The sequence below is a fragment of the Psammomys obesus genome, unplaced genomic scaffold, assembly GCF_907164565.1.
Source record: "Psammomys obesus unplaced genomic scaffold, mPsaObe1.curated_primary_1811, whole genome shotgun sequence".
In the NCBI taxonomy this organism is placed as follows: domain Eukaryota; kingdom Metazoa; phylum Chordata; class Mammalia; order Rodentia; family Muridae; genus Psammomys; species Psammomys obesus.
The window spans coordinates 696925-711307 of record NW_026588752.1 but is presented as its reverse complement, the minus strand read 5'-3'; the positions used below and the strand labels follow the sequence as shown (position 1 = coordinate 711307).

At 46.5% G+C, this 14383-nt stretch overlaps 1 protein-coding gene across 1 annotated transcript; it reads right to left on the bottom strand.

Moving 5' to 3' along the window:
- Window positions 1-10374: 10374 nt before the first annotated feature.
- Tmem186 (transmembrane protein 186) lies at window positions 10375-14180 on the bottom strand. The gene is made up of 2 exons (XM_055604372.1): window positions 14148-14180; window positions 10375-13028 (listed from the first exon to the last, which is right to left on the bottom strand). The coding sequence occupies exons 1-2, from the start codon at window positions 14148-14150 to the stop codon at window positions 12390-12392; spliced, it is 642 nt and encodes a 213-aa protein (XP_055460347.1). The 5' UTR covers window positions 14151-14180; the 3' UTR covers window positions 10375-12389.
- Between the last annotated feature and the right edge of the window lie 203 nt (window positions 14181-14383).

The following is a 14383-nucleotide window of genomic DNA, read 5'->3' as shown; positions in this document are numbered from 1 at the left end:
ACATACATCAGGAAAAACATGCACATAAAAAATAAAAATAAATAACTTTTTAAGACTCATGAGTGCATAAAGAATAGAGGTACTGATAGAGTTCTCGGTGACCTATGGTGCCACAATGGCCTATTGCCTACATGTGACCTCCAGCACACGAGAGAAGCAATTGGCTCAGAAGGCAGCATTTTATTTGTACATTTACTTTTTATTTAGTTTTGAGACAGGGTTTCACTGTGCAGCCTTGGCTGGCCTGTAACTGATTAAGTAGAGCAGGCATCCCTCAAACTCACATCCACCTGCCTCTACCTCCCAAATGCTAGGATTAACAGTGTGTGCCACCATGTATGGCCCAGAAGGCAATTTTCACCTTAATATTAGTGGGGGGGGGGGGGTGTAAGACAGGGTTTCTTTGTGTGTAGCCCTGGATGTCCTGGAACCCACTTTGTAGAACAAGCTGGCCTTGAACTTACAGAGATCTGCCTGACTCTGCCTCTCTGAGTGCTGGGATTAAAGGCGTGTGCCACCATGCCTGGCTCATATTTATTTATTTATTTATTTATTTATTTATTTATGCACATGGGTGTTTAAATGTTTGCGCACCACTTCCTCCCACCCAAAGACTGGGTTTCTCTGTAGCTCTGGCTTTGTCATGGACTTGTAGACCAGGATGGACTTGAACTCACAGTGATCCACCTGCCTTTGCTCCTGAGTACTGGATCAAGTGCGTGAGCCACCACACCACCACACCCAGCTTGTGCACCATTTTCATAAATGCCTGTGGAGGCCAGAAGAGGGTGCCTTGTTTCTTGGAACTAGAGTTACAGACCTTTGAGAGTTACCATGCGATGGTGAAAATTGAATCTGGGCCCTCTGGAATAACAGCCAGTGCTCCTAACTGCTGAATCATCTCTCTAGCCTCTGTTTACCTTTCTACTAAATGTTTTTTTAAATAATCATACATTAATAATAATATTATTATTGTTATTTTATTACAAATAATAGTAACAATGGTCTAATGATCATTTTGAATATCTGCTACGACAAGAATACACTTAGTGTTTTGAAATTTCCCTAACAAACTTAGAAGACATATGTTTTTGTGTGCCCATTTTTTGACACAGGAAGAAGTTGAGGCAGGGTATTATTATGTAGACCAGGCTGGCCTCATCGGGTCATGCATCCCAGACTGGTGTTGACCTCCCCTCTCAAGCGCTGGGATGATAGGTATATTCACCATGCCCAGCATCAGGCAGACTGGGAGCCTAGATTTGTTATACACCATATATGAAAGAAGACAGTGTGGGGAACTCATCACTGTCAGTGTGAGCACACTGCCTGAGGCAGCTGGGTGGAAGAGTCCACAATTCCACGGTCAGCGGGTTTGTTTGTTTGTTGTTTTGTTTTATTTTGTTTTAAGAATTCCATGGATTCCAGACTGGTCTCAAACCTGCTGGCTAGCTGAAGATAATCTTGACCTTTAATCTACCTGCACCCACACCTCAAGCGCTGGGACGACAGGTGAGCACCTCCCACCCTGGTTGGTTTCATGCTGAAGATGTAACCTGAAACCCCGAGCACTAAAACAGCTGAGCTCCAGCCCACAGAGTCTCTGCACTGCTCCTCAATCTCTCCATGGTCCTTACTGGCTAGACAGACCACGCCAGCAGAACGACCCAGCTCTGCTGCTTTCTGGGTTGTACAAATGGGCCAAGCTTCCAGGTAGGCAGTAACAGGGAAAGAAGATTCAGCCCTGTGTCCTCTACAGTTCACCAAGGACAGGAGCTGGCTGTCATGGTTGCCTTGGTGTTTTCAAATATTTTATGTGTCTGGGTGCTTTACTCATAGGTATGTCTGTGCACTGTGTGTGCACATTGCCCACAGAGGCCAGAAGAGGGTCTTGGGTCCCCTGAGGCTAGAGTTACAGTTGTGAGATGCCATGTGAATGCTGGGAATTGAACCCAGATCCTCTGGAAGAGCAATGACTGCTTTAACCCCAAACTGTCTTCAGTCTCTGGTTAGCTTTAGTTGTCAATTTGACACAACCTGGAATCACCTGAGAAGAGTCAATGAAGAACTGTCCACATTGAGTCAGGCTGTAGGCACACCTGTGCAAGGCTGTGTTCAGTTAACTGATAGACAACCCAGCACATCGGAGGCAGCACCGTTCCCTAGGCAGACTGTCCTGCACTATGTAAAAGTAGAGAAATTGAACTGAGCAAAAGCAAGTAATTGAGCATGCACACATTCGTTTATCTCAGCCGGACAGTGGTGGCACACATCTTTAATCCCGGCGCTTGGGATACAGAGTCAGGGATGCAGAGGCAGGTGGAGCTCTGTGAGTTGGAGGCCAGCCTGGCCTACAGTGCGAATTCCGGGACAGCCAAGGCTATAGGAGAAATCCTGTCTTGGAAAACTTGACCGTGCCTGTGATGTCATCAAATGCTTCAAGTTCCTGCTACTTTGGTTTTCCAAGAGCAATGATTTATAACCTGGAGTTGCAAGCGAAAATAAACTCATTCTCACTTAAATTGCTTCTTTTAAGGGCTCTACTGTCACAGCAACAGAAGCTAGAACACTGGCTAAAGCTTTCTTAAAAAATCATGTAAGTTGGATGTGGTGGCTCACCTGTAAAATCTCAGCCACTCAGAAGGCTGAGATAGGAGGATTGAGAGTTGGAGGATAGCCTGGGCTACATAGCAAGATCTCATCTCAAAAACTAAAATTAAGGAACTATAGAGGTGGGGTATATCTTGGGGAGTATATCTTGGGGAGGAGGACTGCCCCATCAGTGGACTTGGAGAGGGGAATGGGAGGAGATGAGGGAGGGAGGGTGGGGTTGGAAGGGAATGAGGGAAGGGGCTACAGCTGGGATAAAAGTGAATAAACTGTAATTAATATAAAAAATAAAAATAAAAAAATTTTTAAAAAGTATATTTTGCTTTCAAAAACCAGATGACTGGGGTTAGGGTCCCAACACCTTGATAAGGTGGTTTACGAATGCCTACAATTCCAGTTCCAGGGGATCTGATGCCCTCTTTTGACCTCCTTAAGCATTACACTCATAATATTACACTCAAAACATACACATAATTTAAAAATAAAATCTTTACGTTTTTTTTTCAAGACATGGTTTCTCTGTATAACCCTGGCTGTCCTGGAACTCACTCTGTAGACCAGGCTGGCCTTGAATTCAATAGAGATCTGTCTGCCTCTGCCTCCCTGAGTGTTGGGATTAAAGGCTAAAGGTGTGTGCCACTGCACTCAGCCCTTAAAAATTAAATTTAAAAATAAAGTCACATAAAATTGTCTGTCAAGTGGGAGGCATCTGTATCTTTCAGCATTGCTTTGCTCTTTGCTGGGCTTGGTAGCATAGTCCTAAAACCCAGCACTTACGAGGCAGAGGCAGGAGTTTGAGGGCACCTTGATATACAGAGCAAGCCATGGCTATATAGGGAGACTGTCCCTAGACACTCAAAACAACAATAATGAAACAAAACACTACTTCTGTGCGACAAGCCATGTGTCTCCTAAGTCCAACACCACCAAACAGTCTGTTTTCATAAAAGCCACGTTCCCACAAACAAATATTGCCCGTTTCCCAGCGCAAAGGCAAGCCTGGCTATTGCTGGAGTCTTTCAACCGTTAATCAGCGAAACCAATGTTTTGTCTCTGGTACAGGAACAAACAAGGCCAGATGGTATGGGGCCTGCCTGATTAAGTCTAATCAAGAATGATTTTATAGTTGAGTGCTGCAGGATCAAAACAAGGCGATAAAACATGGACTCTGCCTGAGGCTCAGAGGGACCTTGGTGCTTTCCATTAAAGAACTCAGGAGTCCAGAAACCATTGGATAGCAATGAAATGAAAGTTTGAGCCAGGTTGTCCTCCCAAAGCATCTAAATTCACAAACTACATTAGATGTAGTGGTTTGATGATGGCCTGGAATGAGGGATAGACCCCTGGCTGAAAGACAAGGTAAGCTTGTTTTGGGGAAACAGAAAGGGCAATAGCTCCATAGGGGCTGTGCAGGGCAGGTGGTACTCATTAGCAAAGCCTTGCCAGCTAGAGCAGATCTCTCGTGGAGACAGGTTACGCTGTCAGCTGAACAGAGCCTGGCAAGCCACAGACCACCCTGTCCCCAGGCATACATGATGCAGAGCCACAGTGTGAGACAAAGCCCAGCCAGTTCTTAGCAGACAGAAAGGAAAGCCATGCTGCAAGAAGCAAACAGGACTGCATCCAAAACGCTTTTCAACAACTGTGTGCTTCTGATGTGCACCCAGCATGGGTCCAGAATGGAAGTACATAGTTGGCAAGCTTTTCTCTGCCTCAAAAAGTCAGGCCTAGGGAGGCTGAGGAGATCAGTCAGTCAGTACAGTCCTTGCTGAGCAAGCATGGGGATCTGAGTTAAATCCCCAGTACCTTCACAAAAGCAAGCTGGGTGATGTACACCTTTTATCCCCATCACAGGGAGGGTGGGGACAGGAGGACCCCAGGGGCTGACCCCATGTCCAGCTAGCTTAGCCTAACTGGCGAACAAGTCTCTCAAACTCATAGGTTTTAAGTGGAATGTGGTGCCACATACCTGAAAGGCAGGAGAATCGGTCTAGTCATTCTTGACTACCTAATCAATTTGAGGCCACCCTGGGCTATACAAAACTCTATCTCAAAAACCCATCATCAACAAAACAAGAAGATAGGGATAGGCACCCCCAACCTAGGAGAGCAGGGGTGCCTAGGCTCTCACTCAGGTGCTGTGCATGTACACCTGAACCCTCAGCTCCAAAATCAGCCCGTGTCAGATTCTGGGATAGATTCTGCGTCAGACTCTATTTTCTATACTTTATTATTATTTTTTTTACTTTGAGATGGGGCCTCATATAGCCCAGGCTATCCTCAAACAAGATCTTCCTGCCCCCCTCCCATCTCAGGAGTGCTGAGATTACAGGAGTGCGCCACCATATCCAGCCTTACCAAAACCCCTGAACTTCATCTTTTTTATAAGATGTTTATATTTTTAATTCAGTGTGTGGGTCTGTGGGTGCCACACCTAGCGTTGTGGTGCTCGAAGGACAACTTGTGGGAATCCATTCTCTTTCTACTCTGTGGGCCTCAAGGATTGGATTCAGGTCATCAGGCTTGGCATCAAGCACCTCTACCTGCTGAGCCCTCTTGCCAGGCTTAATCTTTTAAATTTTTTGTTGACATAAGCTCAGGTGCTATCAACATCTTCTATGGCTATTGATAAGATGCTTAAATGCAACAGTCTCTGTTGGGAAGCCCGACCCCACTCTGAGGCATGTACAATTGCCTTTCCCTTAAACGTGTGTATGCTCTCTCCTGTTCCGTTCTAGTGACTCTGTCGCTGTGATAAACACCAGAAGCAAAAGCAACTTGAGAAGGAAAGTGTCTATTTGGCTTACGTGTCCCGGTTACAGTCTATCATTGAGAAAAGTTAGGGCAGGAACCTGGAGCCGGAAACTGAGAAGCTGAGGCCACCGAGGAAACATGTGCACCAGTTTGCTCTGCAGGCTTGTATTCAGCTACCTTTCTCGAATCAGCCAGGGCCATCTTCCCAGGGCTGGTATTACCCAGAGTGGGCTAGGCCCTCCCACATCTGTCATTCTAATTAGGAAAATGCCCAACAGACTTGCCTAAAGCCCAGTCTGATGGAGGCATTTCTCAATTTCCTCTTTCCAAATGACCCAGTTTGTGTCAAGTTGACAAAAAAAAAACTAGCGAATACTCCCCCTTCTTTCTTTCCTTCTTTTCCTCCTTCCTTCCTTCCTTCCTCCCCCTCTCTCCAAGCCCTGCTGTGTAAAGCAGACTAGCCTTGACTTGACTTTGCAACAATCCTGCTTCAGCTTCATTAGTGCTTGGGTTACAGTTATGTGCCATCTCACCTGGCTTCCCTCCCTCTTCTAATGCCCTACTTAAATCTATGTTGAAACATCTTTAATAAACTCCAATTTGCTTCAAAATTTAAGTAATTACTAAAACAAACCCCAAACTCTCCCTCGTCCTCTTTCTCTCCTGTGTCAGCGCAGCCAGGCAGATGTGTTTGATTCAGCAATAGAGAGGTAAAAGCACAGCAAATTTAGCCCGGGGCCTTGTGGTTTGGGTTTGCCCACGTGCATCCTCGCCACAACGCACGTGGCAGCACAGATCCTTCACTTCCGTGTGCTGTGCACACACCCCTCTACAAATAATGCACCTAGCACCTCGGAAACCACCTGCCTGCTTTAGGCTTCACTCCCATCTCTGAATAATAAAAATAATAACCAGATTGGGTAGTTCCTATTCAAGCACATTCCCAGTGTATCCCTAGCCAATCCAGCATAAGCTGGTTCTGGGTGTGCAATGCAGTAAGGCAAGCCATCCTTCCAGTGAACTTACAGGGAGACTCCCCTATTTACCACCTTATGCCTACGCACAAAGGAGTGTGCCTATGATTAAAATCAGATGCATTATGGGAAGGGACATGCACAGTTAGAAAAGTATGGGACCTCCAAGTCAGTTCAAGACACCCCAAGACCAAGTTCTCAGCATAGAGATTTATTTGCCCCAGAGGGACCAAGGGCAGGAATAAGAACAAAGACAGGAGCTAGAGAACGAGGAGAAAGGGGAACAAACAAGGAAGACAGGAGAAAGGTGGCAAGGCAGAGGCAGGAGAGGTTATGTTTTAGGGAGGGGACAACAAAGGGCTACATCTGGATAGAGAGGAGACAGATGTGGCTGATAGGCAAATGGCAAGTTGTTTACTTTTAACTGGGTGTGTTAATTAGGTGAGCCTAGGGGCCCTTGGATTGTGGGACTTCAATACTTTGCTACTTTCATTACTGAACCTTGGTAGTCAGCCTCAGGAGGAAGTGACCAAATAAGGGAATGGACCTCCATGACTAGCTTTAGAAATGTATCTAGCAGGTTTTAGCAAGGCAGAGGGAATGGGGGAGAAGAGCAAGGCCTGCCAGAGGATGTTTGCCATGCTTGGGCTGGCTAGAGTCCCTTCAGTGAATATATGATTTAATCTGTCAACCAGACTGCTCCTCCTTCATGGGAACTCATGAGACCCAAGCTGTAGTCTCACTCTTGCGGCCTACTGTCAACCTTGACTATGTGTCCTTCTATAATCTGTACTATTACTTTACCCCAAATAAAGTGACCCTGCTATTTTTGCATTCCTATGTGAGCCCTTATTTTCAATTCTTTGGATAAGAGGTAAGAACCTGGAAACACTAGGCCCAGAACCCAATCACCAGCAATAAAAGGCTTAGACTTCCCAGCCTCCAAAACTCTTAAGAAATTAATGTTGGGGTTGGGGATTTAGCTCAGTGATAGAGTGCTTGCCTAGCAAGCACAAGGCCCTGAGTTCGGTCCTCAGCTCTGAAAAAAAAAAAAAAGAAAGAAAGAAAGAAATTAATGTTATTTGAGTCACCCAGTCTGTAGCAGTTGGTGGGGTGGAGTAAGGTTGTTCTTGTTCGGCTCATTGTTTCGAGACAGGGTCTCAGGTAGCCCAGACTGGCCTGGCCTCGAATTTGTACCTGAGGATGACCATGAACTCCTGATCCTTCTGCCTTAGCTTCCCAAATGATGGGATCATGGTCAAGTGCAACAAACCCATGCTTGGTTGGGAGGCAGGGGTTGAGTCTCATTCCATAGCCCAGGCTGGCCTTATGCATGCAACAATCCTCCTGCCTGAGTTTTCCAGTGTTGTAATTTTAGGCATGAACTACCATTCCTGGCATTTATTTTATTATGACCCAAAGGGGTTGGGAATGTGGTTAAATCGTAGAATGCTTGCTTACAGCGTTGGGTTGGATCCCCAGCAGCACCGCATGCAGGCCAAAAGCCAAAAGAACTAAGACAACTATTCTGGGATCACTTTTCAAAGGGAGAAATCACCGGTGTAGCCACAGTCTGAATCTAAAGGCCTCCTGTGGCCTGAACTTGTTACCCTTGACTTCAAACTCTGGGCATCCATCTGCCTCTGCTTCCTGGCATTCAAGGCCTAGGCCACCAAGCCTGGCTTTTGTTTTGTTTTCTAAACAGCTCAAACTACTGTCTTGCTGGGGTTCTGGAACCCTAACCCACTTCCTATTCTCAGTGGAGAGCTCTAATTGTAGCAGGGAGCCAAGGGAGAGTAATTCTTGTTCCTGTGTGCCCTCTGCTGGCACCTTGAGAGCAGACCACACAGCAAAGGCCACTCTGTCGAGAAAGGGCTCTCATCTCCCTGGCATGACCCTTGCAGGCCTAGCAGCCTTGTTGTTAATGGTATGCTGACTCTCCCCACTGCAGCCACCTGGGGAACCTAGCCACAGGAGTAACAGGAAAGGACCTGGGCAGTGTTTTGGAGGTATTACCATCATAAAACTAAGCCAAAGGCAAACTCAAGAACAGGAACTTCTTACTGGTTTGTTTGTTGTTTTGAGATATAGTCTAACTTAGACCAGACTGACCACAAACTCATTAAAAAGCCAAGGAGTCCAGATCCTCCTGACCAAGGACTGGGATCACAGGTGCCTGCCACCATACTCAATTTATATGATGCTGGACATTGAACCCAGGTCTTAGCATTCTGCCAACTGAGCTAAATTCGAAGACCTTAAGCTGGCACTTCTAAACTGGCTTGAGGCCCCCTGGGTACAACGGGGCCACACCTATAATATCCCAGCAGAATCAAATTCAAGGTCATTCTCAGCTGTACAGCAAGTTTGTGGCTAGCCTGGGCTATACAGTACAAAAGGCCCTATCTCAAACAAAACCAAACTGTAAAAGACATCTCAATTTTTATTATGTGGGGAGAGGGTGTGCATGCCAATGCACAGGTCAGAGCATAACCCAAAGGCCTCAGTTTTTCTCCCTATGGATACTGGGATCACAGTGAGGCTGTCAGGGTTGTGTCACTAACACAGCTCATTATCACACAACTCTTTAGACTAATGTTTAGAGGTTGTTTGTTGCTAAAACAGCTCCAAAATATCCGGGCTCCCATCATTGCCCTGACATCCTGCGCACATGGCTGTGCTCTCCTTGGCCCAGTGTGTCCACATCCTGCGCACATGGCTGTGCTCTCATCACCCAGTGTGTCCACATCCTATACATGGCCACACTCTCATCACCCAGTATATACATCCTGTACACATGGCTGCACTCTCATGCCCAGTGTGTCCCCTCCAATTCCCTACATCACTGTAGTCATCACAGTGGGAAGGCATGGTGGCAACAGGCACTTGCACCTATGGTGTTAGGAGCTTGATGTTCTAGGTGGCTAGAAGAACATCAAGAAGGCAACGCCAGTGCTCCAACTGTGACAGGGCTGAGGTTTTGCTGTTTTTAAGACAGTTCAACGTAGTCCTGTTACTACGCAGACCAGGCCTCAGACTGGCAGTGATCCTCCTACCTCTGTTTCCCAAATCCTAGAATCACGGTGTGATTCTGTCTCAAAACACTGAAACAAAAAGACCCTACAAAACAGGTGAGACTGGCCAGGCAGTAGTGCACACTCCTTTAATTCCAGCACTCAGGAGGCAGAGGCAGGCGGATCTTTTGAGGTCAAGGCCAGCCTGGTCTACAGTGAGTTATAGGAGAGCCTGGGCTACACACAGAAAGCCTGTCTCAAAAAAGAAACAAAAAACAAACAAAACGGATGTGACTGGGGCCTGAGATGGTAGAGTATGTACTCAAGAGGCAGAAGCAAGTGGATCTCTTGGAGTTTCAAGAGGCTAGCTTGGTCTACCTAGTGAGATCCTGTCTCAAAACAAAACCACCCAACCAAAAAAAACAAAAACCTACTTAACTAAAGCCTGGCATGTTGGTTACATACCTTTATTTAATCCCAACACTCAGGAGACAAAGGGAAGAGGATTTCTGAGGTCAGGGCCAGCCTGGTCAACATATAGGAAGCTCCAGGACAGCCAGTAAGTAACATAGAGAGATCTGGTCTAAAAAAAAAAATTACAACTAGGGACTTCACAGATGGTTTCAGCAATTAACAGCACAGGCTGCTCTTCCCCGAGGCCCTGAGTTTAATTCCCAGCACTCATGGTGGCTCACAACCTTCTACGTGATTTGATGCCCTCTTCTGGTGTGCAGACTCTACAAGCAGAAAAAACACCCCTATACATAAAAATACATACATCTTTTTCATATTCTGCCTGCACACCAGAACTCAATATAGATGGTTGTGAGCCACCATGTGGTTGCTTGGAATTGAACTCAGGTCCTTTAGAAGAATAGCCAGTGCTCTTAACCTCTGGAAGTTAGGTCACTGGAAGCATGGCTTTGGGGGACACTGAAACCTAATAGCCCCTTCTTGTGTCTTTACTTCCTTCTCAGAATTCCAACTCCCCCAGCCCGGCCCCCCAAAAACCAGCAAGGACACCAACAAGCACTTTATATTTATGTTGTTCACAACAGCCAAGGGGTGGAAGTAACCCAAATGTCCACTGACCTGGCTGAGTTGGTAAATACACACACTTTCTCTCGGCCCCAACTGCACCCCCAAGAGTCAAGTCATGAAGAACAATGAAACAACTTGAAAACATTTCACCAAGTAAAAGCTGGCAAACACGGGAGGAAACACACCATGATCTGTTTACAGAGTAACAAATTCAGAAATTAGCTGCTGCCTAAAAACAAACGGAGACAGAGATGAAGGATGATGACAACTTCAGCCTTCGTATGGAGATCCTATCCAGGATAGTGAAGCCTAAGAATTAGACAGCAGTGATGGCTGCACAACAGAGGGTGTGCTTCATGCCCTCAACAAGAAAAATGGTTACAATTTGATAGGCACTTTTTAACATTTTGAGGTGGAAATTACATAATTTTCCCCTTCCCTTTCAAATTCATGGCTTCTTTTTTCATTAATTATTGTTAAGTGTATATGTGTATTGCTAAGTGTAACCTAAGTATGTACTTGGTGTGTATATGTTTAGGGTTAACCACTTCATATTGAATAACTGGTGTGCTCTTCCCAGAGGAACCCTATTTCTCCTGCTCTCAGAAATTCTAAGTTACTTGTAGTTCTTTGTGTAGGATTGAGGCCTGGTGTTGTCTGCTGCCAAACACACACTTTGGTATGTCTACTGTTGTTCATGCTCTGCTTATTTTCTAGCAGTGAATGGCTAGAGGACCAGAAAGATGGCTCAGTGGGTAAATGTGCTTGCAAGCAAACCTGAAAACCCAAATTTAACCCCTAAGAACCAATAGGTATAAGGAAGAAGACTCCAGATATTTGCAGTGGTACACACACAAGTAAATCAATGTAATTTTAAAAGAAAAATTCTTCAAGAAAAAAAATTACTGAAAAAAAAACAAAAACAAAAAACAAAACAAAAAGCATTTCAAGTGGACAAATTACAAAGATCACGGCTGCTTTCCTTTTTATTCTGGTACAATCTACCTAATAAGCATGTGTTGTTGTTATGAAAAGCAGCATATACAGTCTCCTTCAGCTGATAAATTGTTGCTTGGGCAGATTCCCTCTGTCCTGACAACATTGCAAAGAACCCAATGTAAGGGCCCCTGGACCTCCTGGTGATCAACATATTCTTAGGCAGATGCTGTCCCTTCCTTCGTGGGTGTGTAGACTTCCTGATGGGAAACCCCGCCCACTCTGGCTTCTGCCCTGCTCACCCAGCTGGTAAGCATGAGAAGCAGTGCAGGGTTCTCAGGTCCCCAGTGGCAGCCTGTGTTTTAAGCTCTGGGTTGCTCACCTTACACAGCGCTCAGCAGTTCCTGCTTTGCCTGAGGGTGGAACTTTACAGTTTACCAGTGCCAGGCAAGAGCTCCTCCGAGAAGCCACATGCCCAGCCTCCACCAGTACTGGCTATTTTCATATTCGTCCCTATGACAGTGGTAGGACCTTCCATCTCAGAGTGCAATTCAAGGTTCGGAGACTCAGTGCCCTGCTCAGGGAAAAGGAGCTGAGGCCAGCAGAATCCATGTCTCCAAACTCCATATCCTGTGTTCCTCTACCAACTTCCTGCCTTCTGGCTTCACAGCAGTGGGCTGCCTTGGTGATCTTGGCATAGCACTCTCCAGGAACTGCCTTTTCTCTGGCTGCTATCTGATGGAATGTCCTATACAGTACAATGTTTCACTAAGGGCTTTTTCCTAAAGTTGGTCAATACCTTTTTTGGCCATGAACAACCTTGAACTTCTTCTCCACGTGCCTCTATCACCAGTACTGAGTACAGGAATACTGTGTAATCACGCCTGGTTATATGTGGTGCTAGGGATTGAACCCAAGGCTCCACTTCCTGCATGCTACACAAGCAGTCTACCAACTGAGCTTCAGCCCCAGCCCCTGGTAATTAGCTTCTGCCTCATCCTGCTCTTGCCTTCCGTCTAAAATCCAAGTAACCAGGGCTACGAGACCTAGTTGCTGTTCTTTACTTGTGTGTAGCCAGGGTTCCAAACACTTGTGAGAATCGTTCTCTGTCCAGGATGCGGCCATAGCGTAGGGTAAGGTAGAAGGTCTGCTTGCCATTATACTGCTGGATGCGCACAAACACATCCTGGACCCGGTCCTTAGATTCTGACAGGGGTATCATGTCGGACACGGCACAGTATGTGTCCCGTCGCCAGCCCCAGAAGCTCAGGTGGGCCACTCGAAGCAGGGTACCTGACTCATTCACATACAGGATGCCCACCAGCCTGCGAAAGAAGTAGCTCATCCAACACAGCATGCCCAGGGCGAAGCTGGTGATCCCACTCATGAGGCACAGTGAGTTGAGGGTCAGGAGGCCTTGTGAGTACAGGTAGAAGCCTGGAGGCAGGGCCACCACAGTCAGGCCTGTCTGTGCCAACTTCAGCTGAGATATGAAGCCAAGCACTCTGATGGCATTGAATCTGTAGATTGTGTGGAATTTCTCCATCTCTGGGCCTGGTGGCTTCTCCTGTGAGGTGGGAGAACTGCTCCCCACCCACCTTTTGGAAGTCTCCTGCCCAGTGCAGCACCATAGTCGGTGGAAAGGCCTCCCCCATGCAGCTGGACCCTGCCACCTTGGCACGACTCGAAGGAGGACAGCCTGGAAAAGAGGTTTCTTTCAGAATTCCACCATGCTAATCACACAATGAACAAGGCAAAGCATCCCCAGAAAGGCTTCAACCAAGCCTGGAAAGTCACCATGACCGCCAGAGTTAGTGATAAAGACAGACTGCCCTGTGTGTGTGTGTGTAATTCTACTCTGGTTAAGTACCATGCTCCCGTTTTTACAACTAAACAAACAAAAACTCTAATCCTAGCCAGTGAGATACCCCATCAAGTATAGGTGCCTGCCACCAAATCGGGTGTTATGAATTTGATCCCTGAGGCCAACATGGTAGAGGAAGAAAAATTACTCATGCAGGATGTCCTGGACCCCCTCTAAACGCCATAGCACATGAACTAGACACACACAGAATTTAAAAACAAAAAAACCAAACAAACAAACAAAAAAAAAACTAAGCCAAAAAAAAAAAAAAGTGCAAGGAAACACAACAGAATGAATGGACAGAGTCTGACTCTAAACCGGTCCTTTCCCCTAGGCAAATAAACATAGAAAAGCTGTAGTTCCAGCCATTCGACAGAGACTCGAACTTGGGTCCACAAGTCTATGGGACACTTCCCCCAAAAATACCAATCGGCGTCAGAAACTAACGCACCAAATCCATGGGGTACTTATCACAGTACTCTTGCAGTTCTCCGACTGCCTTATACGTTAGCTGCTTTCTATTAGCCTGGTCGGGAAAGGGGGAACAGCAGAGAAGTGAGGCACAGAGACCCTCAACACATTACACAATGGTTCTCTCGAGCAGCATAGTGAGCAAATTCTGGGCTTTATAGAGTTAGAGGGAGGCTCCGATCCTGGCTCCCAGAGACACTAGCTGTGCATCCTTCTTCACCTTTCAAAAGAAAGCCTCAGAATATGCTGAGGGAGACATGGTTCTGAAGCCTGAACTTGGTGTGCGCTCAGGGAGTTGCAGCTACTCAGACCGTTCACGTGACCCAAGGGAACCAGAGGAGGCAGAGAAACAGATAAGACAGCCCGGCTTTCCACCGGTGAAATCCAGAATCGGTGGCCAAAGGCTCCTTCCTGCCAGTCCTAGATCCGACCGGGTCCCTAAACGCGTTCCCTCCTTCACCGCCCACCACCTGACCTTCCTACCATTATCTTGTTGTCTGCTACAGGAAGTAAACGGACACTGTACCGGAAACTTGGAAAAGCGCATGCGCTAGCGGTCTTTTAAACGAAAAGAAGAACGCATGCGCAAACTGAAAAAAGAAGCCAATTATACTAGGCTTTGGGAATTGTGGTTCAAAGCCTGTATCTGCAGCGAGTGTTCTATGAGCCATCAGGAAATCTTCCCGTCGTGCCTTGGGGCTATGGCGCTTGAAGCGGAC